The sequence below is a fragment of the Miniopterus natalensis genome, chromosome 5, assembly GCF_054644295.1.
Source record: "Miniopterus natalensis isolate mMinNat1 chromosome 5, mMinNat1.hap1, whole genome shotgun sequence".
Lineage (NCBI taxonomy): Eukaryota > Metazoa > Chordata > Mammalia > Chiroptera > Miniopteridae > Miniopterus > Miniopterus natalensis.
In genome coordinates, this window is record NC_142085.1 from 15,540,045 (window position 1) to 15,565,587 (window position 25,543).

Here is a 25,543-nt window from a genome sequence, read left to right on the forward strand (position 1 = left end):
TGCGTATAGAGAGGTGTTGCTGTACATTGGGAGAAGCAGGCTGACCCCATCACCAGTTTAGTAGGGGCAACATCTATCACCGCCACCCCACCACCCACCACCAAATACAAAAGGTTCTGGCTGGGTAGCTCAGTTGGTTAGAGCATCCCAATATGCCAAGGTTATGGGTTCAATCCCCGGTCAGGGAACATACAAGAATCAACCAATGATGCATAAACAAGTGGAACTAATTGATACTTCTTTCTCCCTTCCTCTCCCTCTAAAAATCAATTTAAAAACAACACAGCCCAGCCGGGCGTGGCTCAGCGGTTGAGCGTCGACCTAGGATCCAGGCGATCGGGGTTCGATTCCCGGTCAGGGCACATGCCCGGGTTGCAGGCTAGATCAATGACTCTCATCATTGATGTTTCTATCTCTCTCTCTCCCTGTCCTTTCCTCTCCCTGAAATCAATAAAGATATATCTTTCAAAAAACAAAACAACACAGATGTTATTTTGTTAGGAATTACCAAGTGGTCTTGGTATTTTACTCTCCAACTTATCTAGATGTGATGGCATATGCTAAGTTACCTGTTTCAAGAGCAACGCTTAGCCTGTGACCAAGGCTCAAATAGTGGGTCATTTTTATGTGGAAAAATAGCTCAGAGAGCACATTGGCATATACCAAAGAGAAATTACTGGAGGTTAGCACACCTTAAAACTGCTTTTAACAAAGTGTGACATGGTCACAGCAAGCCTCTCTTTGTATACATTGGTGGAATTCTCAGATGCACAAAGCTTTATAGAATAGACACCATTAATTAATGTTACAACCCAAGGATATAGAGACCAACTTTACACTCACTTAATGAGACTTTATTAAAGCAGATTGAGCCTTATTTAGTATACAAAAAAGTCCAAAAAAGGATCCATTGTGATAAATCTGCTAGCAGAGTCCATGGGGGTGAATGGCTTCCCACCCCTCCCACAGCATCCCAGTGTTTAAGATGGGTAGGCAGTCAGCAGAAAAGTTTTTTTCAGCAGGTTGGACTGGAATTCAGAGTCTATCATCTGAAAAATGAATTTCTACCTGTTGTGAATTAAAAACAGCCAGGATGTCCTCCATTTGTAGTTACTGTATATACACAATTCACAATTCTAGGATTTTAATGTGTCCTCAAATAGGAATAGACTTGAATTACGTCCAGTGGCAGCAATACTCCCAAAATAAAGTCTGTGTGTGTGTTCCTTTTATTAGTTCCAGACCATTTTGTGGTGGGAAGGGATGGAGCCAACCAGAAGTGGGTGGGTTCACTCACATGTCCAAACATGGCTCACATCTCAAAGACTGTCCAAGAGAGAATTCATCCCTCCAGGGATGTCACAGTCCAAAACTTGGTGCCAGGTTGGGGACAGCATGAGCTTTGGACCTAGAGGTCAAGGGCTGGTGGTTGCGGGGAGAGGAGAGAAACACAGTCCCTCAGCTGGAACCCTGGCTGGTCCCACCAGCCTCGAGGACATTCACTTTTGTCCCGTTGTGCTCTGGCACCTGGAGTTGGACACATGACCGTTGACCTGGATAAGGGCCTCAGTTGCTGCTGCTGCTGTCCTCACTATCTGAATAGGCACCCAGCTGGCTCAGGGAGGAGGAGGTGCCCGGCATCCTCGGTGCAGGGTCTGCCACCTCCCCGTTCTTCACAGCAACAGCACCCAGGGTGGGTGCCGGCTGGCCCTGTGGGGTGCTGCGACCCAGGTCTGTTTTCTTGACCACAACGAGGCCTGACAGTTGGGACCTGCTGCCAAGGGTGCCTACACTCCTCTCCCAGCTCTCCACCTTCCTCTTCGCCTTAGGGGCCTCGTCCAGGATGGCGGTGGGGTTGGGCGGGAGGGCCGGCTGGGGTGGGGCGGGAGCAGCAGCATCCTCTTCGGAATCGGAGTCCTCCAGCAGTCTTCGTTTCCTGGATTCTTCCACCAAGGCTGCCGTCTCCCTCTCATCCTCCTCCAGCTCCCGCTTCAGTCGCTCCTCCTCGGACAGGCGGTGCTGCCGCAGCATGGCCTCAAAGTCCACGTGGGCCTGCCGCTGGTTCAGGTCCTTGAGCTCCTGCAGGTTCTCCAGTACCTCCATCTCCAGCTTGGAGTCCTTGGTTCGGTTCTCCAGCACCTTCATGGGGTTGTTCAGCTCTTCATCCTCCCGTTCCTTCTGCACTCTCTTCTCCTCCTCCTCCAGGAGCTTCTCGGCCTGGAAGTTCCGCGTGGCTCCGTGCTCCATAGTGTAGTCTGTGTTTTCGGGGTCTGTCTTGAAGGTGATCTCTGCCAGGCAGCGCGTGCACTTGATATAGAAACGGAAGATGGGCAGGCCCAGGTACACCTCGTTCTGCACCGTCTCTTTGCGCGCGTTGAACTTCTTACCCTTGTAGATGTACTCTCCGCACGTCTTACACCGCATGTTGAAGGGGGCCATCAACCGCACCACGTACTGCCGGTCTTTGGGGAGCTTGAGCTTGGGGATCTTTGACGGGTCAAAGTCGGGGGGATAGTATTTGTTTAAAACTTTTCGCTCCGACATTTTCGCCTCTTATTCTCGCTAGCACAGGAGAACTGTTTAGGATCGGTGTTTACTGAACTTCCGCGACCGTCCCTCGTACTTCCGTTGACGTCACTTCTTTCTGCCTCCCTTATTGGCTGCAGCATTCACATCTTGCCTTTTTCATTAGCTCCAATACCCGCCTGTCAAAGTTCGAATCCTTCTGTCTTTCCTCCCGAGTGGCAACCTCGGTAGCGCAACAAAGGTTCCGGGGGCAGTCTGGTTTGGGGGAAGTTACGAGGAGACTGCGCCAGTTAAAATTTTGTCGTGATACGACGTAGCTGCTGGTCGCGACACTCCCTGTTGTTTATTATTTTATTCAACAAATAGAGCGCTCAGTGTTGAGCGCTTATCCCGTGTGCAGGCCTCTGGGAACCCGCCCGTTCCATGTCCCTGCGCTCAGGTGGGGACTGGGGGCAGTTCCCACGGGCTACACATGTAGCGACGAAGAGCACCCAGGACACCCCGCCCCAAGTTTATCCTGCCGCCCCAAGTTTGTCTAGAGTCACCCGCAGACTCAAAGACCAGGTTCCAAACCTGCCTCCCCCATACAAGCACACTAGCGGCGAAATATCCCCCCACTGTCCTTCTGCGTTTTCTGTTTAAAGAGAGCGTCCCACCCTATTCCTTCCCAGGCCTTCCTTCTCCCCTCCCCCCTCCCCCTCCCTCCCCCTCCCCCCTCCCCCTCCCTCCCCCTCCCCCTCCCCCTCCCCTTCCCCCTTCCCCTCCCCCTCCCCCTCCCCTTCCCCCTTCCCCTCCCTCTCCCCTCCCTCCCCCTCCCCCTCCCCATCCCTCCGTCTCCTCCCCTCCCCCTCCCTTCCCCTCCTCCCCTCCCCCCCTCCTCCTATTGAGGTGACATTAGTTCTTAACATTGTGTAGGTTTCAGATGTACAACTTTATAGTTCAACATGGTTATATACTACAAGGTGATCACCACCAAAAGTCTAGTTTGCACCCATCACCATAGGATTGACCCCCTTTACCCATTTGGCCCACCACTCACTAACCCCCTTTTCCTCTAGTAACCATCAATCTGTTCTCCATATTTATAAGTGGTTTTTGTTTTGTTTGTTCTTTTTTTTATATTTCATATATGAGTAAAATCATGTTATTTTTCTCTAGCTGACTTATTTTACTTAATAGCCTCAAGGCCCATCCATGTAGTCCCAAATGGCAAGATTTCATTCTTTTTTTAATGGCTGAGTAGTATTCCATTGTGTATATATCACATCTTTTCTATCCATTCATCTAACAATGGACACTTAGGTTGTTTCCATATCTTGGATATTGTAAGTAGTGCTGCAGTGAACACAGGAGTTCATATATCTTTTTGAATAAATGTTTTTGTTTTCTTTGAATAAATACCCAGAAGTGGAATGTCTGGATCATATAGTGGAGTAGTTCAAGCCATTTTTGTAAACATTTGGGGATGAAGAATTTAGTCTTTTCAGCCAATTCCAAATAATAAGCATTGTATATGTAAAATATTACCTATTATTTTTCTTTTTAATTGATTAGAGAGAGGAAGGGGAGAGAGAAAGAGAGAAACATCAATGTGTTGCTCCACTTATTTATGCATCCATTGGTTGCTTCTTGTATGTGCCCCAATGGGGATTGAACCCAAAACCTTGGCATATTGGGCCAATGCTCTAACCAACTGAGCTACCCAGCCAGAGCTTAAAATGTTACCTTTTCTTATTTTCTGTGAAGTCAAACTGTAAATTGATTTCTATTCTGACATTTTGTTTCATGGCCTGAGGCCTCAGATTTGGGTTACCTAAAATTCACAAAGACTAACCAAGTAAAACAAAAGACAGCTTCAGAGCTGTCATGGACATGGGCATGTCCTCTGACCAACTGCAGTCTTTTAGAGATAAAAGACTGCAATTATTTGGTATATTTGGTAGTAATTAAAGGAGATTAAAAACAATTAGGCCCAGCTGAGTGTGGCTCAGCGTTTGAGCATTCACCTAGGATCCCGGTAAGCGGGGTTCGATTCCCGGTCAGGGCACATGTGTGGGTTGTGGGCTCGATCAATGACTCTTTCATCATTGATGTTTCTATCTCTCTCCTTCTCCCTTCCTCTCTCTGAAATCAATAAAGGTATATTTTTTAAATAATAATAAAAAAATAAAAAACAATGGAAAAAATATCCTCATGTGAGGATTAACAAAACACAATTAGATTCAATTTTCTATCTAATGAAATATCAAAAAAAAGCATCTTCATATAGAGAAGAGTTGAAACAAACATTTGTTTTGGGTGACAGTATCAATTAATAGAAAAATTCCATTTGGAAATTTTTCACTCTCTTGAAAAATTGTGGGAGCATTTTCAATATTCAGAGCTTGGGAAATGATCAACAAGTCTCAGCATATCCAATCAGTGTAGCCATTTAAAAGATGCTTAAGGACAAGTATGACCAAAAGAAGAAAATATACTTTTGATAGTTAAAAGTAAAAAAAGAAAGAAAGAAAGAAGTCCATGAAATTTCATGTGCACTATATCTTGACATTTTAAAAATTGTGAAAGAAATCAAATAATTTTTAATTTGAGAACAAAAATCTTGGTCTTTGAAATGAAAAGTATATTTTAAGGCTACCCAAAATCTATACTTTTTAATCCAAATTTACCACCAGCATTCTTATTATTTTTAAAAAAACATCCCCAGCCCGGTTTCTCAGTGGTTAGAGTGTCAGCCCTCGGACTGAAGGGTCCCGGGTTCGATTCTGGCCAAGGGCACACGTACCTCAGTTGCAGGCTCAATCCCCAGGCCTGGTCAGGGCGAGTGCAGGAGGCAACCAATCGATGTGTCTCTTTCACATCGATGTTTCTCTCTCTCTCTCTCTCTTCCTTCCACTCTCTCTGAAAAGCAATGGAAAAAATATCCTCGGGGTGGGGGGAGGATTTAAAAAAACACACACACACATTATGGTTATGTGGGTAAAATTTTATATTTCTCAAAAATCATAAGCATTAATATTTAAATAAAAATCAAATAGTTAAATTCCTTATCAGTATGGAGAGTATGGTCTTTTAGCCTTTAAAGGCTGCAAACCAATCACAAAAAATGCTATCCAAACATTCAGAGGTGTGCATTACAGCAAAAATTCAAACAACTTTGTTTTAAAACAGAAAAGGGAAAAAAAGAAATAGTTTCTGAACAAGAAAATTTTTTTCTGGGGAGGGCGTGGGTAATCATGTGACACCAAATCAAAAGCAAGATACTTAAATAGTTGTTTTTTGTAAGTTGTTTCCTTTTGTTCCAAGATAATTTTATGAAAGAGCTCCAGAGTCTAATCTTTGCATGGCAATTTGTAAAAGAAAGGACGGGCAGAGATGTCTAAATTTACAAATCAATGCTCTCCTCCCAGGCTTCACTATTATATATATAAATATTAGGAGAAGAAAGTGTTCAAAATCACAGGAGTACTTGTCCTTAAACATTGGGGACCAAAGAGTCTGGAACCCATTGACTTGATTATCCTGGTCTTTTAAAGGTGACATTTCCCAGCAGCATTTGGAGCCCTGAGGAAATCCCAGGTTCGCCTCAGGTCCACTCAGAGAGGGTTAAGAGGTAAAAGTAAGTGGAAAAGGAAGCAATGTAAGGGGGAAAAGAATAAATTGCCCCTAGGCCACTTAACTTTTCCAATATCTTATAGCCAATCAATCCACTTATAAATAATGGCCAATAAATTATTTTGCTACCATTTTGGTTGTTATTCCAATTTAACATCATTCTTCATTTTCCCTCAAACTTCTTAAGTGCATTTTAGCACTCCACTATGCCAAAGTAAATAATTAAGTAGGTCCATTTTCCCTTACAATTTTATTTCTGATGGCCAAATTGTAAATTAACAGATATCACTCTCAGTTCATCAATTTATAGCCAAACAATTAATTGCTTTCCTCCTGATTTGGGGGTAAAATAAATATCAAGTTTACTTTAAGTAAAGACTGCATTTTCCTTTATAATATATATAACAGTTAAAAACAAACAAACAAAAACCCAGACTTCATTTTCCTACCCAAGGAAAGAACTACTTTTCTTGGGAAGGTATTATATTTAAAAAAAAAAAAAAAAGCCACCCCATAGAGAGAGGTGGTTATATACACAGATTGCTGCCCACAACTGAGAGGATAATTCTTTTAACCTGCGATTTTTCTCAAAGTTTAGGAGCGGTGGAGTAGATTTCCCCCAGAATATTCTGACAAAAGAAAACTCTGGGTTCACTTGCAACACCCCAGTACAGTGCCTTTGTAAGCCCGCTGCCAAAGGCCTGTGTGCAGGGTCAGCATAAACACAAGGCTCCATTACTGGGGCATGGACAGGCCCATCTGAGGCAGTCTGTGTACTAAAGTTTAAGAACGATCACACGGGCCTGGCCCCATGGCTCAGTTGGTCAGAGTGTTGTCCCCATATGCCAAGGTTTCAGGTTTGATCCCAGGTCAGAGCACTTACAAGAATCAACCAGCGAATGCATAAATAAGTGGAACAACAAATCAATGTTTCTCTCTCTCCCTTGCCCCCTCTCTAAAATCAAATTTTAAAAAATTATTACATGATCTTTGGAGTTCCTCCACTTCCCAGATTCTATAGACAATAAAGGATGGGGGAGGAGAGGCTCCTTTGTTCTAGTCTGTACCTCTATACCTCACTCTTTCTGCAGCCAGGAAAGCAAAGATAGGCGGGGAAGGCTGTTGCTGTTTTGGGCTTCCCTGGATGGAATCATCTTACTGAATCCACCTCAGTGCAGAGTCTCGTCCTAGGTTAAGACCTGCTTTGGGGGAGAAGGGTGGATGTGCACACTACCCAAACCAAGACATTTATGAAGTGACAATGGGCAGTATAATACCAAGAGCACCAAGCGCTCTCACCCCTGGCCCTGGGCTTCCCACCCTGCGGGCACCTCAGTGGAAAGCAGATGGTCTTTAGAAGCATGCTTGGGTGGCCAGGACGTCTAAGGAAGGACCAGACTCCTTAAGTGGCTCAGGGAAAAGCTTGATGTATCACCTGCAGGGCAGAGGAGCACCTGCCTCCAGGCGGGCCGCAGGATCCCTTCCTTCATCCAGAACCGCTCCTGGACTTGGGTGGCAAGATCAGCACCATCCCCAGAGACTCCTCATTCCTTCCTCCCCTGGCTGACCAGGCCCTCCTTCCCCTGGACGCTCCTTTTTCAGATGTGCTAATACCTTCATTCACTAGGGATGGTCCAGTCCTGGTGCTCAGCTCTGTGCGGACTGAAGACTGAATAGGCACGGCCCCCTTGCCCCTGCCTGAAGCTCAGGGCACCAGAGTGGGCACCGGCTGGCGCTGAAGAAAATTATTTTCTTTCTTTCCAGTTTGGGGGTGGAGCGGGCAATATCACTGCCCCCCCCTCCCCCCCCCCGCCCTTCCCGGGTCCTCCGGCCAGTTGGATTAAGTGGGCAGGGGGCTGGGCGTGTCCTTTCCTGCCATGAGGTTTCCAGAGGGCTGGATCCTCAGGCGGCCGAGGAGGGTTCGTCCAGGATTTTGAGGCAGCGCCCTCCCCGCGGGTGCCGGGCCCGGACCCAGCAGGGGCGTGTCCCCACGCTCACCTGCCATTGGGCAGGTGGGACCGCCGGGCCTCCCGCAGGGGCCAGACTATAAATGCGGGGCCGGTGGCCGCAGAGCCAGATGCTGTTGCAGGATGGTGGACAGCGTGTACCGAACCCGCTCCCTGGGGGTGGCGGCAGAAGGGCTCCCGGACCAGTACGCAGATGGAGAGGCGGCGCGCGTGTGGCAGCTCTACATCGGGGACACCCGCAGCCGCACGGCCGAGTACAAGGCCTGGCTGCTCGGGCTGCTGCGCCAGCACGGCTGCCAGCGGGTGCTCGACGTGGCCTGCGGCACCGGGTGAGCCTGGCCGGGGGATGGGGGCCCGGGGGAGAGGGGCCTCGGGACTGCAGGACCCTGGCCTGCCACGTCGGGGCAGCCTCCGCGGCCGGGCCGGGACCCGTGTCTGTCGGCGGGTGCAGCGGGCAGGGCGAGCGCACCGGCCGGGCGGGGGGGGGCGGGGGGGGGCTCCGAGACCGGCCCGGAGAGTGAGCACAGCGGGTGGGGAAGGCTTTGCGCCCGGGAGCGCCAGAGCTGGGCTTTGGGCCAGAGGGACAAGAGATCTGAGCCTGCTCCAGCATTATTCCTCGGGTGATGGCAGTTAACAATGAACATTTGCTCAGTATTTGGCTGTGCCAAGCGCTGTGCCAGGAGCTTTTGAAACATGTTTTTAAAATCTTCACAAAACCCAAGGAGGTAAGTACGAAGTGGTATCCCATTTACAGCTGTGGAAATTCGGCCGCAGAGAAGTAAAGATCCCCCATCTGGTGGGGAGGAGAAACAGACCCGGTCGGTTAGGGTCTAGCCTGTGCTCTAAACCACCGCGTATATATATACGGTCTTCTGTGCGCAAGTTACTTAAGTTCCAGGAGCCTCAGTTTGCCCCGGCTCTCAAATGGGGCACCTCACAGGATTGCCATGAGGATTAATGAACATTGTAGGATGTCTGACTCTGAATAGGTGCTAAAAATCAAAATGCAGTGTTGCTGCCCGGTGATAAGAAACAGATTTGCCAGGTCATTTGAGGTCAGTGGAGAGGACCTGGGGAGAGGAAGCAGAGGAATGGAGTGCGATAGGTCTCCTCCCCTTCCCAGGCCCCCTGATTGCCCCTCTTTGCCTCTCATCCTTGGTCCTACCCAGGGTGGACTCCATCATGCTGGTGGAAGAGGGCTTCATCGTGACAAGTGTGGATGCCAGTGACAAGATGCTGAAGTATGCGCTTAAAGAGCGCTGGAACCGGCGGCATGAGCCCACCTTCGACAAGTGGGGTACGCAGGTCCAGCCAGGCAGGCCCTCCCAGCCCAACCACCAAGGACATGGTTCTCTCTGCTCTGGGCTCCTTGGGTGGGGTGTTTTGTTTTCCTCAAGGGCACAGGAAAATTACTGTGATTTCCCTGAAGAGGGAGGCTTAGGTACCAGAATGAGATATCAGGTATGAGGAGCTAGTTTTAATTACGTTTATGTCTTATCCCTCCCCCCAAATAAAAACCCATAAGCACAGTCTTCCTTCCAAACCATGGCTTCCTTCTCTCTTGACCCGTCTTCCCCTTCACCCTCCATATCCACAATGTTCCCCTCCCTCTAACTGGATGTGGAGTCCCTGTGTGTCTCTTGAGGGGAAACTGAGGCAGAACTGTACTTGGTGGAGATGGGTACTGGTGGCCCATGGTGCTAGCCTGATCTCCCCTTCCTGGCCTCCAGTCATTGAGGAAGCCAACTGGATGACTCTGGACAAAGATGTGCCCCAGCAACCAGAGGGTGGCTTTGATGCTGTCATCTGCCTTGGAAACAGTTTTGCCCACTTGCCAGACTGTAAAGGTGAGAGAGGGTGTGGCCTTGGGCATAGCCCTTGCTTTGAGCTATACCCTCTTTCCACAGACCCCTGGGCACCTGCTCTCCTGTCAGAGCAGACTATGCTTTTTGCCCCTCTGCCTTGGCACTGGCATCCCTGGGGAATATTAAGATGGGAGGGAGACTGGTGCTGGGAGCCCTGAGCAGACAGTCTCTCTGTCCCTCCTGGGAGCTCAGGGGACCAAAGTGAGCACCGTCTGGCACTGAAGAACATTGCGAACATGGTGCGGCCAGGGGGCTTGCTGGTCATCGATCATCGTAACTACGACCACATCCTCAGCACAGGCTGTGCACCCCCAGGAAAGAACATCTATTATAAGGTGGGCCCCTGAGGGAGGCCCAGAGTGGGAGGTGTGATCCTGGGGTCCAGGCCCCACAGTGGTGGCAGAGACTAATGCAGCCTGCACCACCATTTACAGAGTGATTTGACCAAGGACATCACAACATCAGTGCTGACAGTGAACAACAAGGCCCACATGGTGACCCTGGACTACACGGTGCAGGTGCCGGGGGCTGGTCAGGACGGTTCTCCTGGCTTGAGGTATCCACTTGGCTAAGTGGGGGATGAGTTGGGGGGGGTGTTGCTGAGGCCACCAGTCCTCATGGTTGGTCAGGGTCTCTGTTGCAGTAAGTTCCGGCTCTCCTACTACCCTCACTGTCTAGCGTCCTTCACGGAGTTACTCCGAGCAGCCTTTGGGGGCAAGTGCCAGCACAGCATCCTGGGTGACTTCAAGCCTTACAAGCCAGGCCAGGCCTACATTCCCTGCTATTTCATCCATGTGCTCAAGAGGACGGACTGAGTGTGGCCTCAGCTCCCACAACCCTCTGTCCAGGTGCTGCCAGGCTCTGTCTGGGGAGCCCCACGCCAGCAGCTCCATGTGCAGATCCTGACAGTGTGGGGAGAAGCCCAACTGCAGCTGGGGTGCAGGGATCTGGGTTCAGGCTAATGGAAAAGTGAACAATACAGTCCGTGCCTTTTTCAGTTCCTGCATGTCTTGTTTTTATGTCAGAGGACCACGCTCCAGTGGAGCCCACTCTGCCCTGCACTGGGGCTTACTCCTCTCAGTCTTGCTCTTCCCCACACCACCACACCAATCTTTCAGACCACACCACCAGCAGAGGGCAGCATACACTTTATTTTCAGCCACAGGCTCCCTCAGGAACAAGTTCCCAGACTCCACCCCTTTTCCTGAGCAGATGGGCCTTAGTCTTGGGGATGGCCTGGAAAAATGGACAGGGATACCTCTTGAACTCTCTCAGGCCTCCCCTACTTGGCATCCAGGGGATCTCCTGGGGGTAAGCAGCCTTCACGTGGGTCCATGACAGCCTGAGAAAGAGCCCTTTGCTCTCTCAGGTCTGTGGGGATATCTAGGTAGCTTTAGCCACTGTGGTCAGAGTTGGGTCCCAGACTTCAGGAGGCTCCTAGCAGGCGGCAAACTTGCGCTGGATGCGCTTGTACCGGAGCAGTTCCTGCTCACTGACTGAGGGCTCCAGCCGGGCAGCGGCCTGCAGCAGGTCCTCCATGGTGAGCAGCAGTGCTGAGCTCCGGGGCTCCAGCCCTAGGAGGAAGGTTCCCATCCCAGCTGAGGAACTCTGGCTATGCCCAAGCAGGGGAGAGCCCTGCGGGAGCACCTTCTTGCCCAGAATCGCCTCCTCTGAAATCCAGAACAGGGCCTGGTTTTCCCACTAGCTTTTTGGTTGACCTCTAGGGCTGGCGAGTGGCTCACCTTCCTCCAGGTCCTGAACCTTGCGTTTGAGGGCAGCTGTCATGGCATCAGAGCAGAGGGAATAGAGGTCTGCACCCGTCAGCTGGGGAGGACAGTGATCCAGCACGTCCACCAGGCTTACAGAGGGCTCCAACTTGAATCTGTTGTGGGGATACAGGAAAGAAAGTTTTACTCAGCAAGCCCTACTCCCTCAAAAAGGCATCCCTGACCAGCGCACTCTGCATATTGCACTTGTTCCCTAACCAGACCAAGGCCCAAGCCCTCTGGGAGTCTCCAACAGGGCATACTTGCGTGTGATGGCGCTCAGAACTCGGAGCTGGGAGGCACGGTCCTCGCTTACCCCCACAAACACCAGCTTGTCAAATCTTTAGGGAGATAGGCGGGCATACATGTCAGGGAACCCAGCATAAAGGTGAATGAAGAACGCACAGGATGGAGTGAAGGGACAAGCCTAAATGGGCCTGGTGCGGAAGAGGTACAGGGTGCGTACCTGCCAGGCCGCAGAAGGGCAGGGTCCAGGAGGTCTGGTCTATTGGTGGCTCCAATCACAAACACATCCTGAGTGCTATGAAGCCCATCCAGCTCAGCCAGGAGCTGAGAAACCACCCTGCAAAGGAGGAGTGAAGGTGAAAGAGTCCTTGGCCCATCCTCAGCTCTGCCCTACCTCTGGTGCCTCTCCTTGCAGGCCTGCTCCACAGGGCCCCTCCTTATTTGTGCCCTGTGTACCCCTCCATGCAGGTGCCCATTCTCCTCAGTGTCTCACACCCAAAGCCACAGCACCTTTTGGCTTCCATTATACTGTCTCAGAACTGGAAAGGCAAGAACTCTGGGTTCTGAAGACTGCTGCAACCTACCTCCCATCCCTCTGTCCTGGACCCCAGACTCCATTCTGGCTCAGACCCCCACCTGTCCATCACACCTCCAGAGTCTCCACTTCGCCCCCGGCTTGGGGCCAAGGAGTCCAGTTCATCAAAGAAGATTATGCATGGAGCCGCGGCCCTGGCCCTGGCAAACACTGCAGAGAGGGGCCCACGGGAGGAGGCTCAGAGGGGTTTGAAGTCAGGATATGAGGGAAGAAAACCCAGGCTGGACAATTCATTACTAGCATTCCAGGTAATAGGCCCCACTGGCAGGAACATGACTTGTGGGGAAGAAGAGTAGGAATAACCACGAGTACCCTGAGGGTCGGGGGAGGCACAGGGGCCATCGTTTTGGGAAGGACTGGAAGCCCTGTCCACTCACCTTCCCGTACATTCTCCTCACTTTGGCCCACGTACATGTTGATGAGCTCTGGCCCCTTCACGCTGAGGGAGAGGATGTGGGAGGGTAACACTCCTTAGATGCATAAATAATTAGCTCAATCCACCCCCATCCCTCCAGGCCCCCTCACCACCTGAGGAAGGTAAGGCTGCATTCAGTGGCTACTGCCTTGGCCAGGAGGGTCTTGCCAGTACCAGGGGGCCCATGGAGCAGGAGGCCCGAGCGCCTCAGGCCCAGGCTCAGCAGCTCAGGGTGCTCTAGAGGGAGCTGGATGGTCTCTAGAATCTCCTTCTTGACCTCCTGCAGCCCGCCCACATCATGCCAGGACACGGAGGGGATCTAGGAGATGGAAAGTACAAGGCTGGGGATATGTGGGAGGAGGGAGCTCTGGTCCCACCTCCAAGGGCCTGGAGTCTCTACCTTGGGGGCTCCAACGGCCTGGGAGTGAGCTGACTGCAGCTGCTCCAGGGCCTGCGCGAAGTCCTCTGCCAGGAGAGGAAAGCCAGCAGTACACAGCTCCCCCTCTTCCTCCTCGCTCAAGCCGCCTGCCGGGCTGCAGAACCCAGGGAGGTGTCTGAAGGACCTGACAGGGCCTCCTCCCCTCAGGGCCCTGTTCCCTCCTCCCCCCCTCACCAGCCCCCACCAGCCCATACTTCCTCTTGTCACCTTTGCCCATTTGTGCTGTCTTCTTACCCAGAGTTCCTGATCCTGGTGCAGGCTGCCCGGCTGCTGTGGGTCAAAAGGGCATAGAGATCTCCTACCACAAAGCCCTGGGAACCACAGGAAAGGACACATGAGCAGGGCGCAGTAGGCAGAGCTGGTCTTCCAGCCGGAGCTGAGGCCCAATGTTGCTGCCTCAGGGTTCTCTACCCTCACTTGCAGGGCAGCAGGTCTGAGTTCCCATGACAAAGAACATGGGAGGACCAACCCTGCCTTGGTACTCACTGCACACCGCCGAGCCAGCTGTGCCAGGTTCACCTCTTGGCCCAGGGGCAGGCGGGCAGTGAGGGCCCGCAGGATGCTGAGCCGCTGCCCCTCCGACAGCACAGGCACCTCCAGCTCATGCGGAAACGCTGTCTGCACGTCAGCAGGCAGGTCCTGGGCACGGCTTGTGGTGGCCACAACCATCAGTGGAGGGCAGCTGTGGACAGGGCGTGGGGATGGAGAATAAGAATGTGGCTGGCAGCCTGAGTACTGCCTTATCCTGAGGCAGGTGCAGGAGGGCAGGGGGGTTTTAAGATGGGAAAAGGAGATGAGCGCCCCAAGGCTTCCTGGATGGGGCTCCAAGGGAATACCCTGAAGGGGACATGTGTCCCCTTTACACAGAGAGCTGAGGGCAGAGGTTGTGCTTTTTCTTCAGCCTAGTGCTCCCCAAGAAAAACTAGGGACCACAGCCTTCTCCCTGTGGGTAACACAAATCTCCTTGGGCTGTCGGGGGGCAGCCAAACTGGTGACAGACATTGGAAAAGCCACTGAGGAGGTGAGGACTACAGGATGAAAGGCTGAACAGAGGGAGCAGGGCTGGGCCCAGCTCTGCACATTACCTGGTGAGGGGGTCCTCATCCAGGAGGAGGCGACGCAGTGTGGCCACCACACGGGCGTCCTCACCTAGCCCATCACGGTCCCGGCCCAGAAGGTCCAAGGCTGTCAGCAACAGAACCGCAGGCCGGCAGCGCCGGGCGCGGGAGAAGGTGGCCTGCAGTTTTGTCTCCACAGCCCCACTGCTGTCTGCACAGAGGCTGGAGCAGGGCACCTGGGGAGAGGGTCCCGACGGGCCTGTGAGCAAGGCGCAGGTGTGACTGGGGCAGGAGAATGGGAGGAAGAGTCAGATGAAGGTGCATGCCACCTCTCTTTGAAGGGCAGGGATGGGGGAAGAAGGTAATGCTGGCTAAGTCCTACCTCTACTTTACCCTAACCTCAGTCCCTGCACTATCCATCAAAATCTTGAAACCTCTCCTTGGAAGCATCTCTCAGGAGCTGAGCATCACGGGAACATGGCTGACCCACTGGGCTGAGGTGTTAAGGCCAGGCTAGTAGCCAGAAGGAAGAGGAGAGAGGGAGGATCTGGCTGGGGAGGGGAAACAGTTAGGGTTCTACCCTCCAGGTACCCTCACCTTCAGCAAGTGGAGCCCAAGGCGGCTGCAGGCAGCAGCCACTGCTGTGGTCTTCCCACTGCCCGGGGGCCCCCGTAGAAGGACACTGCCAGTTCCTGTCAGCAGGGCACCCCTGCAACCAGAGGACAGACACGTCTCCTCCACTCTGCCCAAACTTTAGAGTCCCCAGTAACAGGGAACCCTTGGATGTAGAGCGCAGACACCCGGTTTTTCTTTCCTTGAGGCGTCCCTCCCCCTGGGCTGTCTCTGCACAGTGAGGCTATATTTCCCACACCACCTGTGGTGCTCTGACAGGGCATGGAGCATATCCAGCAGCCAAGACTAGCTCCCTTTGTCACCACTGGATCTTCCAAAGCCTTGACTGTGTGTGTCTGGTCTGGACTGGATTGGAATTAGGACAGGGTCTGTGTCTACACTTGGGTCAGTGGTACGGGGAGCTGTGTCCTTTAGGGTCAGGGTGGTGAGGACCGGGATGGCTAGTGGGCTCCCCAAGGGGAAGGGTAGTCTCAGAGACAGCTGTCCCTGGTGGAGGTTCTTTCTCTACAGCCAACCTTGGAGGATGGATGTTATCCCAGGAAAGGAGTGTGGGAACCTGCATGCAGAAAGCAGGCGGGCTAGTGGCCTTGGCATACTGGTCTGGGGGACGTCCAGCCAGTAGCATGAGGAACTACTTATCTGGCCTGCTGCCCCCCCAGGGATGTTGCGAGCAGGCTTTCCTCATTCCCTGAGGCTGCAGCTTCACTCACCCTGGCTGGAGGCGAGGTTTCAGGGCAGCACACAGCTCAGTCACCAAGGCCTCCAGGCCCGGAGGAGATAAGCTGTTCCAGAGACTGGATTCTCCTGAAGGGACCCTTGGAACAGGGCTCAGGGTAGAACCCACCTGCGAAAGGTGGGAGGAAGCTTTAGTTTCTAAGTTGTTTCTGCTTCTTTCCTCAGGTCTACTCCTACCCCCAAGGCCTCACCAAGTATAAGGAGGTATGGGTGGTGTCAGCCAAGTAGGCGCTGGTTGGCCCATCTGGAGCTTCCCCAACTGTTTTCTTCACTTTAAAGAACATCTCCTGCCACCTGCAGGAAGGAGGCCCAATGAACCCCAGATCCAGACCCACATATCCCCTCCCCAAGGACAAGGTGGCTATCTCACTCAGAGATCCACTGTAGGAACAGACTCAAGCACAGCACAAGTAAGTGCCCCAGACATGGAAGGAACTGGGGTTGGGGAGGTTGGGAAAGCAAGTGGTCTTTCTTATCCCCCTGACTGGATCATACACATCTTGAGGCCAGGAGCTATGCAGTCCTCCGCATCCCTCATGACAACCATTAGAGAGCCTTGGCAGGGAGGGTGTCTCCAGGCAAAGAGCCTACCCACCTACTCCAATGGGGGAAGCCACTGCTGCACTAACCAGTGATCACCTGGCCATTGTCAGTGGCTTCACAACGGTCGCTCCCTCGAACACATACCCACCAAGGTTCCCCAAACCTCAGAGGAGAGAGTCCCTTCATTCTTATTCCATAACCCACAAAACCTTCTTGCAGGCAGATTCCTCAACGACATCTAGTGATTAATGATTCTCTATTTGGACTGCACATTAGCATTATCTGCAAAACTTTTAAAATCAACCTCTCTCACATATTGTATGATTCCATTCAGCAGATCAGTGGTTGCCAGGGGCTGAAAAAAGGAGTAAGGAGTGACTGCTAATGGGTAGGGGTCTCTATTAGGGGTCACAAAAATGCCCTGGAATTAGGCTACATAACCTTGTGAGTATACCAAAAACCACTGAGTTGTATATTCTAAAAGCATGAATTTTATGGTATATGAATTATATCTCAATTTAAAAATTAACATTTTCTCTTCTTTTGGAAAAAAAAAAGATTGCAGTTCTGTTCCGATAGGTCTGGGGTGGGGCTCAGGAATCTGTATTTTTCAAAAGTGCCTCAGTCATAAACAAGGCAATGCAGGCACTGGCTAGTGTCAGAGAATTAGGGTTACTCAACCTGCTGCTACTACTACTGCGGGTAGCAGTTACTAGCCCAGTTTCCCAGATAAGGAAATGAACTAGTCCTCTCTTTAGTCCTCAGGCAGCAAGGCAATGACAGAGTCAGTCTATAACCTTGGCCTCATTTAGGTCCAATCAAGGTGTAAATTCCTTTGCTCACAGTGTCCCACAGTCACAAAGCTGCTCTCTCTGGTGGCAAAAGGGGGGTGGTGGGAATGTCTCCAGGTGGCAGGAGGAAGCGTATCACATTAGTATTATGAAACTCTTGTAACTATTAAGGTAGGCAGTGGTTATGCTAAAAGCTAGAACATAAGGAAAACTGTGTCTTACTGTTAATCATTCATTATAAATAAACAATGGGTGGGTCTATAACCTAGGATCTGAATCAAGCCCAACATCCTGCGTCAGAGTGCATATGGCCAGCACTGGGATCCAAGAAAGAACAGCTCCAGTAGATGGTTAGGGAGAGACTCCTCTCTTCCTTGGGGCACGGTTGGACCACTTCACTGAATACAATGGCTAGGACTTTGGAACATATCTGGACTCTGCTGGGGAACAATGGGTTGTGTCCCCAAGAGCCAGACAGGAAACAGTGGAGCTGGCTCCCAGCAGCCTGATTAGGGAAGTGGAATGCAGGGCAGAATCTGAAGAGGTTACACTAGTGCAGGAGGCTCCCTGCAGGGCTCCCCTTACCAAGTCCAGGGGAGAGGGCTAAAGCACTCATCCTATCTGTCCTGGGACCCAACTGCCCTCCCCCCCAACCCTGCTTTCCAGAACCTGCTCAGGGGAAAGAAGTATGTGCTCAGCACTCAGAAGAGGGAGAGAGATCTCTATAGGGTTAGAATGGCAGACATCCAGGGCTAGGATTGGCTTACTGGTATGTCTCAGGAGGGCCTAGTGCCTGTTTTCCCTTTGAAAGTACAAAGGGTAGTTTTGTAGTTTTCTTACAGAGAGCTTCCATCCTATATTGAGGATAGAAGACAGACAGAGGTGGGAAGTGACTGATACGTGCCCGTCTGGCATTTTCTACCCAGCCCCAGGTGCAGATTTGATCTGGGAAAGCTCAGAGGTGCCATGGGTTACACAGGACACAACCACAGCCCTGAGACTGAGCAATGGCCAGAACCAAGCTCTGAATGTTGGTCAAGAATAAATCAGGTACTCCAGGCAAGGCATCTCTCTCTGGGGAGAGGACTCAGGCTGGCTTGGTTCTGATGGCACTTGTACCCAAGTTCCCTGCAAGCTGGTCCCACCGTCTCACTGAGATTTCCCTGAGGGTTGGGCTTGTGTGTCTGTCAGTTGTGTTTTCCTAGTAAATCGCTACAGGAAATCAGTCCTGAATAGAGGGACTGGCTGGGGTATAGGTGCTACACACTCTCCCCCCTTCACATGAGGCCAAAGCAGGCTCTGAATTCCTTGCCTCGCCATTTTAAAAGGAGACAACAGGAGGAGAAAGGTTGGACGCCCTGTTTTAAGGTTCTTAGCTCAGTCATGCTCTTTCTCATTTTCTGTTGAGGATAAGGAAAGAGAGGAGGCCTCTCAAGGATAGCAGCGATCCCTCTCTCCCCATTTTGGTACATAAGAGCAAAAAGCAGCATGTGCACACTCCATCAGCTAGGGCAGAAGTCAGAGCCTGGCTCCTTATGCGGAGTATGTGGGATGCCTGGCCCAAACAACATTGTGGTTGAGAACAGAAAACAAGGAATTCCACCTGAGTCTAGGCCATTAAGTTATATCCAATGCTTTACTTAACCTGGGACCACCATTTAGTTTGAGGATAAACCCCTCCCAAAGCTAGCAGGCAGTGATTCTTTATCTTTTTTCAGTCAAGTGCCTATTGAGAACCTGAAGATTGGGTACCTTCTCTCCAGAAAAATGTAGAACAAAATGTTCTTACGCACAAAGTCATTCCATACCGCTTGGGAGGAAGGGGCTGTAGAACTCCTGCACCCAGATTAAGAATCCCAGCTGTGAGATAGGAGGCAGCTGCATACCTGGGCAGTTTCTCTGGGCTTCCTTCCAGGATCTCTATTTGCCCAACTGTTGGCACACACAGAACATCCCCTTCCTGGACTGCCCTGTAACACAGCAGTGGTACTGGTCAGCTCACATTGGGAGTCAAGAGCATGTGCCTGTCATGTTCCCCCCCATTCCCACCATCAACGTGAAGACTACTTCCTTAGGGGCCTACTGCCCACCCAGAGACCCCAAACAGTTGTCCAGAGAGCAAATCTGACCTAGAATGAGCTGGAGGAAATGGCAGGGAGGCTAGAAAGGGGAATTAGAAGCCAGGGTGTGTGGGTGGGGTGTGTGTGTGTAGCAGGATCCTGGTTCTCTTGGAGTCCTCTCAAGTCAAAGCAGTTTCTCAGTTTAGAATGTCCAGATTCACCTCAAGGTCCAGACTTCTCTTCTGTTGTCTGCCTGACACGCCAAGAGGCTTCTAGCCACAATATTGCTTAAAAAGTGGCTTTTTAAAAATCAGAGGCTCTATGGTACCTAGATCTAGGTAGGATGGGATAGGAGAGCAATGAGGGTAAGGTGCTATCCTCCTAAAAGGGGTAGCCAGCTAACCTGGGTGTCTGAAAGTGCTGGTAAAGAATGTGGTCATAATTCCCGTTAGTGCTGTAGTGGGGAGAAGACACAATTTCGATGTGTAACTCTTTGGCAAACGGAGGCCCGGGCAGCACTGAACAGCTTCCTTTGTCTTCAGGGGCGCTGGAGCCTTCCAAGTATCTCTATGAGAGAAATAACCACTACCTTATAATCTTCTCCCAAAGAGTCAGGCTGTGCCCTCTCTCTTAGCAGCCAACACTTCTACTTTCATCCCCATAACCGCAAGGCTTGTGGGAGGGGAGGCCTAAGGTAACAGAGCTGAATATCTATATCTTCCCTAGAAAACAGAAACCTTTCCTTCTAATGAGCACAAAGAAAACATTTCTGACTCTTGACTTTTCTAATGTTAGCTCCAAAAAGTTCCCCAGTAAAGATAACCCTTCAGTGATACGTTTAAGTTGAGCCAGAGCCACTAAAATGGCAATTAATTCCCACAGTCCTTTGAATGGCACCAGGCAGCCACTGGGATTGCTATTAAGTGGACATTAGTGGGGATACTCTGAATTTAGGCTGTGGGAAGAGAATATGATCTCACTTAAGCATAAAGGGTTGGTTTAGCTGAATGAGCTCCCGTCTGAGTACACCAGTAGTTTTTCCTCCATTCAGAAGGAGACCCACTCCTGGCTCCCATTCATGCATATCTTATCTCTTCTTGACATGCCATAGCCCTAATTGGCTATGCCAGCATCACCTAATAGAACTTTCTACAGTGATAGAAATGTTCTATATCTACATGTATCTATTGAGCACTTGATATGTGACTAAAACAACAGAAGAACTGGATTTTTAACTTTATTTAGTTTTAATTATAGAGTCACAAAGTGGTTAGTGGCTTCCATATTGCATAGTGCAGGCCTAACCATACATCTAGGTGCTTAAACATTAACTATATTTGTCCCCCCAAATACAATTATTTTCTTGAAGTAAACTCCTTAAAAGCAGAAACCAAAAACTTCACTTGCATATACGTGTATGTGTGTGTGTGTATATATATATACACACACATATATATATACATATATATGTATATGTACATATATGTACAATTAATCTTTAGCTGAGGATATTTTTTCCATTGATTTTTCAAGAGAGAGGGAAGGAGGGAGAGAGAAACATTGATGTGTGAGAGACACATGGATTGGTTGCCTCTTGCACGCCTCCTGACAGGAGCAAGGGATCAACTTGCAACCCAGGTATGCGCCCTCGACGGGGAATTGAACCTGAGACCCTTTGGTGTGCTGGCAGATGTTCTAACCACTGAGTAACACCAGCCAGAGCTTCACTTGGATATATTTAATAAAATATTTAAATTAAACACCAGGCACCAAAGATAATAAAGAACCCTCCCTTCAAGAAATTTACAATATATAATTGGGAATTAGACACATTACATGAACATAACAAGGCAGACTAAAATAAATGCTGTGAAAAAGGCACAAAATGCTATAGAAGGATGTCATGTTAAATTTTTTATGGTGAGATTATGAAAGGCTTTGTGAGGATGGTGGCATCTTTAGATGGGCCTTGAAGGAAAGGATGGTAGGATTTTAACAGATAAAGGCAAGAATAGGAAAGAATCTGAAGCCAAGGATAAGCATGAGCAAAAGAATTGAAGTATCATCCTCCATACTGCCCAGAACAATACTGAATACACTGTAGCACTTCAACAAACACCTGAGTAGATTGAGCAGATTAATGTATACCCCTGGTAACTTGACTGTGCATCTCACATTTCACCTGAATAGAAGAAAGCCCTTATCATGCACCAGCACACTATGGAGGATCATGATACTTTGATCGTAGAGAATGAATAAATAAGGCGGAGACACTGAGCGAAAAGTCCAAGATCTAAGGAGCAAGGGACCTTAATTTTACAATTCGGTTAAAACAAAGGAGAGACAAGGAGCATACGCATTCCTGACCTCAGTCCTATATCCTACCTGAATTCTGAGCTCTCCCACTTCTAGGAGATCACAGCCGAGATTAAAAGCCAGAGTGGCAGGCATGAGGGCCAGTCCATCAGCGAGGGGCTCTCCCACTTGCCCAGAACCGGGTCCCAGCCTTTCAGAGAGGTCCCAGCGAGGCTCTACGACCTGCACCGTGGCCAAGTGTGGCTGGGAAGTGTTCGATGACTCTCCAGCCACGGTCACCCACACCCATTCGCCCTGGAAGAGGCCGAGGCTACGGAGACAACTCCGGCTCACCCTCAGGGAATCTCCAGCCCCTCCTAGAACTCCCCGGAGTCGCCGGACTGTACCGGAAACCGCGAAGGAGGACACCAAGGGCGGGGGTGGGGGCCGGCTGCTTTCCCCAGTCTCCGGGCCCAGTTTGGCCCGCCCACGGAGCTCAGTCACAGCTAGCCGCGTCCCTGGGCCCAGCAGCCCTTGCAACGCCGGCCGCGTCTCCAGAACCCGCGGTCCGGGCACCGGCAAAGCCTCTCCGCGCCTCACCAGCAGCGGCCCGATTCGCGGTCCGAGCCCGGTCCCGGGCGATGTGCCGAGCAACGCCCAGCCCAGCGCCGGGGGCCTCCGCACAGGCCGCGCCCGCACCCACGCCCCGGAGCCCAGGGCCAGAAGCCGCAACAGCGTGCGGCTAACCAGCAGCTGCGGAGGCCCGGGACCCTGCTCTTCGGTCCCTGCGCCCGTTCCCTCCAGGGCCGCCACAAGCAGCGCCGGCCCTGCGGGGCTCTCCCCTGCAGGCCGCAGGGCCAGCACCAGGCCATGCCCCGCCACAGGCCACGGGCCCCCGGGCGGCAGCAACACCGCCAACGGGGGTGTCTCGTTCGGGAAGGGCTCCAGGACCCTCAAGACTACCAGCGCCATGGTGACGAGACACTGAGGAGGAAAGTGAAGGAGGGCGCCTTCCCGAGCCGAGAGCCGCAGGGCTCGCCGCAGCGCGCACGCCGTTTCCGCTTCCGCCAGGGGAGGGGCGAGGCGAGTGGGTGGGGCGTCGGGTGCGGCGCGCTGGCTCTGAGACTGTCCGGATGGTGCCTAGAAGGCAGTAACACAATTACCGCGATTGCATGGTCTTTACACAGGCGTCCTTTGAAACTGTTTCCAGGGATTTACCTTCCGCGCCTGCTAGGGGAGTAACGTCCTCTCAACTACCTTGTCCCATAGCACGCACTCAACAGTGTATTGAATGAGCAATGAGCAGCATGCAGAGGGTCTACTCAGCCCGGGGCTGGGAGCCGTGGGTGGAGTGTTTAGGAAGGAGTCCATTCCTCTGCGGAAATCCTACGGTTCCTACTCTAGGATTGGGGGTTTGGGGGTTGTGGGAAGGTTGAAGGAGGGAGTGGTAGGATTATAAAACTCTCAGACATGCTTAGGGATATGTAGCGCCTGCCGGCTGAATTATTGCATGTGATTCACGTAGCTCTGGAGCGCTGAGTGCTGCCACACCTGTTCTAACACATCCTACACAAAACCCACGTTCCAGTGTTTCTTGTCCTGTTTCTTCTACTCCCACCAAACTTGAAGCAAAGACAAAGCAGCTTCGGTTTTTCATCCTTCCAAAACCAGTTGTTTTTCCTCAGCCAATCCTTACAAACTGGAGATCCATTTCCCGTTTCTACCCTAGGGGTGGGTGGAGGTGGGGAGCAGCAGAGCAGGCAGAAGAGAGGGGTTCAAGGCTTCAATGAGCACCAAACCAACAGCTTGGTTCCCACCTGTATTATTACTTAGATTCCATACTTGTTTCCTTCTCCCTGCTTTGTACAAGACACTAGACACTGGTAGGCCACACTTCCAGTTATTAACAATATATTTGTACTTAGAATCAACGTATTGGTTTGGTGGCAATCTACTCTTTCTGGACCTGTTGCCCTATTTCCAGCTATTGCCCAACTTTCTCCTTTCCTTCACAGCGAGCATCTTGAGTCAGTCTTCTACTTTGTACATTATGCATTCCTAAAAATGCTAAAGTTGAATTTTAGATTTACATGTTATAAGGCATTTCCATGCCTAAAGCAATAAGAAGATACTTTTATTTTTTAAAAAATATATCTTTATTGATTACAGAGAGAGGAAAGGGGAGGGAGAGAGAGAGAGAAATAGAAGCATCAATGATGAGAGTCACTGATCAGCCGCCTCCTGCACGTCCCCAACTGGGGATCAAGCCCGAAACCTAGGCATGTGCCCTGACCAGGAATCGAACCCTGATCGCTTGTATCCTAGGTCGACGCTCAACCACTGAGCCACGCCCGGCCGGGCAGGAAGATATTTTTTAAATGTCTGATTATAGTTCCTGGAGGTACCTCTAGTCCTAAACCTGAAATTGCCCAGTTCCACATCTTTACAACAGCATGCAAGAATGGAGGAGGTAGCTGGATGAATACTCCTATTTGGTAGTTCTAAACTATTTTGCCTCCATCCCCTGCCTCCCAGAGGTGCCAAGGACTGGAAGGATGGTGGGGTGGGTCCAAAGAAGATAAGCCTGCTTTACACAGTAGCAGGCAAGCTCTAGGCCTTAGGACTAAGGTGCTCCTCGAGGCCTTAGGAATGGGTAAATACATCCCATATCCTGTCTCAGTCAGCATCCATACAGATACAAATATCAATCCACAAATAAATGTCATTTCCTCGCAGGCTTTCCCCCCAGCAAATAATAGCTGGCATGCAGTCCACTCTGCATTACCTTGAAATCATCATTAGTCACTAGGAGCCAAATACTACTTCTGTAAAACTTCCACTATAAGCTTCCTTCTACTCCTCTGAAACCTTCCTGCAAAGATCACCTGTAACCTCTCAACTGCAGAATCAAGGTGCTGCTGTTTGATCTTTATCTTACTAGGTCTTTCTCTGGAATCTGACACTATTGACCATTTCTTTTACTTCCTTTGCCATTATGACACTAGTTTTCCTCCTACATGTCTGATAGCTTCCTGAAGTCATCCTCAACTCCTCCCTTCGCTTTACCATCCTCCCCACAATCCAGTGAATCACCAAATCCTGTTGACTTACACATTTCCCAATTCTGTCCTTTCTTCTCCATGCCCATGGCCATTGTCTTATAACATTGCTCTCCTGGGCAAGGACTACAGGCTCATTCTTGAGCCTTCTCCAGTTTCTTCATGTAGTCAATCTGCTACTGGAGTCAACTTTCTGAAACATATTCCTCCAGCCGCTTCTAGGTTTGTGTAATTTTTGACACTGTATCTTAATCATCTGTTTATACATGTCTGTGAACTTCAGATGACTGGAACTCCTTGAGGGCAGGAACTGATCTTATCCATTAGGACGTTGGCTTGGGCAGGGTGGGGAGTAAAAGATGTAGTTCCCGAGACACTAAACACTGCAACAAGTGAGCAAATCTAGCTGGTTCTCCAATGCCATGAAACTTGCAGTAGGAACAGGGACCCTCTTCCCAAAGTAGCAACAAACCCGGGATTCTCATCTCATCCCATCCATGGCCCAGCTTGCCAGGCTTCCCCTTTGATTCTCTGCAAGCCCTGTCTAGGAAACGGATGCCCTCGAGTACTCTTGGGAGCTCCCTCCACCAATTTTGCGTATGCAATTAGTGCTACGGTACCCTGAGAAAGAAAACTACCCTTCATTTTAGGGCTCCTTTCCTTCAATTCGGACTGGGCGGGGTAGGAGAGTGGAGAAAGAGTGAGAGCCACTTGAGAAGGGAACGGGTTGCTAAGAAAGGCCGAGGCCGACGTGCCACAGACGCCGGAGTGCGGCACTGGGTCCTAAGCTTGGGCTTCCCCTTACCCCCGCCCCCTTCGCTAAGCTCGACCCACTTTAGGGCGGGACCTCCCAGTTCAGCCAATTCTTGGAGCCGAACCCTGGCGGTTTGTACTCTTCCTTTCCAATGAGAAAAAAAGGAAGCAGCTCGGCGCCA

General features: G+C 50.8%; 3 protein-coding genes across 4 annotated transcripts; 1 reads left to right on the forward strand and 2 right to left on the reverse strand.

Moving 5' to 3' along the window:
- Positions 1–832: 832 nt before the first annotated feature.
- YJU2 (YJU2 splicing factor homolog) lies at positions 833–2,554 on the reverse strand. Its single transcript, XM_087817398.1, has one exon. It carries the CDS (start codon positions 2,542–2,544, stop codon positions 1,567–1,569), a length of 978 nt encoding a protein of 325 aa, XP_087673524.1. The 5' UTR covers positions 2,545–2,554; the 3' UTR covers positions 833–1,566.
- A 5,616-nt stretch (positions 2,555–8,170) lies between these two features.
- GNMT (glycine N-methyltransferase) lies at positions 8,171–10,965 on the forward strand. Its single transcript, XM_016212835.2, has 6 exons — positions 8,171–8,437; positions 9,278–9,405; positions 9,839–9,955; positions 10,166–10,308; positions 10,408–10,529; positions 10,617–10,965. The coding sequence occupies exons 1-6, from the start codon at positions 8,232–8,234 to the stop codon at positions 10,786–10,788; spliced, it is 888 nt and encodes a 295-aa protein (XP_016068321.1). The 5' UTR covers positions 8,171–8,231; the 3' UTR covers positions 10,789–10,965.
- A 139-nt stretch (positions 10,966–11,104) lies between these two features.
- PEX6 (peroxisomal biogenesis factor 6) lies at positions 11,105–22,576 on the reverse strand. 2 transcript variants are annotated; one of them, XM_016212834.2, is made up of 17 exons: positions 21,640–22,576; positions 19,658–19,821; positions 19,081–19,164; positions 16,052–16,154; positions 15,836–15,969; positions 15,090–15,201; positions 14,520–14,728; positions 13,921–14,116; positions 13,669–13,745; positions 13,396–13,528; positions 13,109–13,314; positions 12,958–13,019; positions 12,622–12,730; positions 12,206–12,322; positions 12,003–12,080; positions 11,716–11,855; positions 11,105–11,547 (listed from the first exon to the last, which is right to left on the reverse strand). In XM_016212834.2, exons 1-17 carry the CDS (start codon positions 22,519–22,521, stop codon positions 11,411–11,413), a joined length of 2,943 nt encoding a protein of 980 aa, XP_016068320.2. In that variant the 5' UTR covers positions 22,522–22,576; the 3' UTR covers positions 11,105–11,410. The 2 variants fall into 2 exon arrangements, 1 of the variants encoding a protein (XP_016068320.2); XR_015714550.1 differs by lacking the exons at positions 11,105–11,547; positions 11,716–11,855; positions 12,622–12,730.
- Between the last annotated feature and the right edge of the window lie 2,967 nt (positions 22,577–25,543).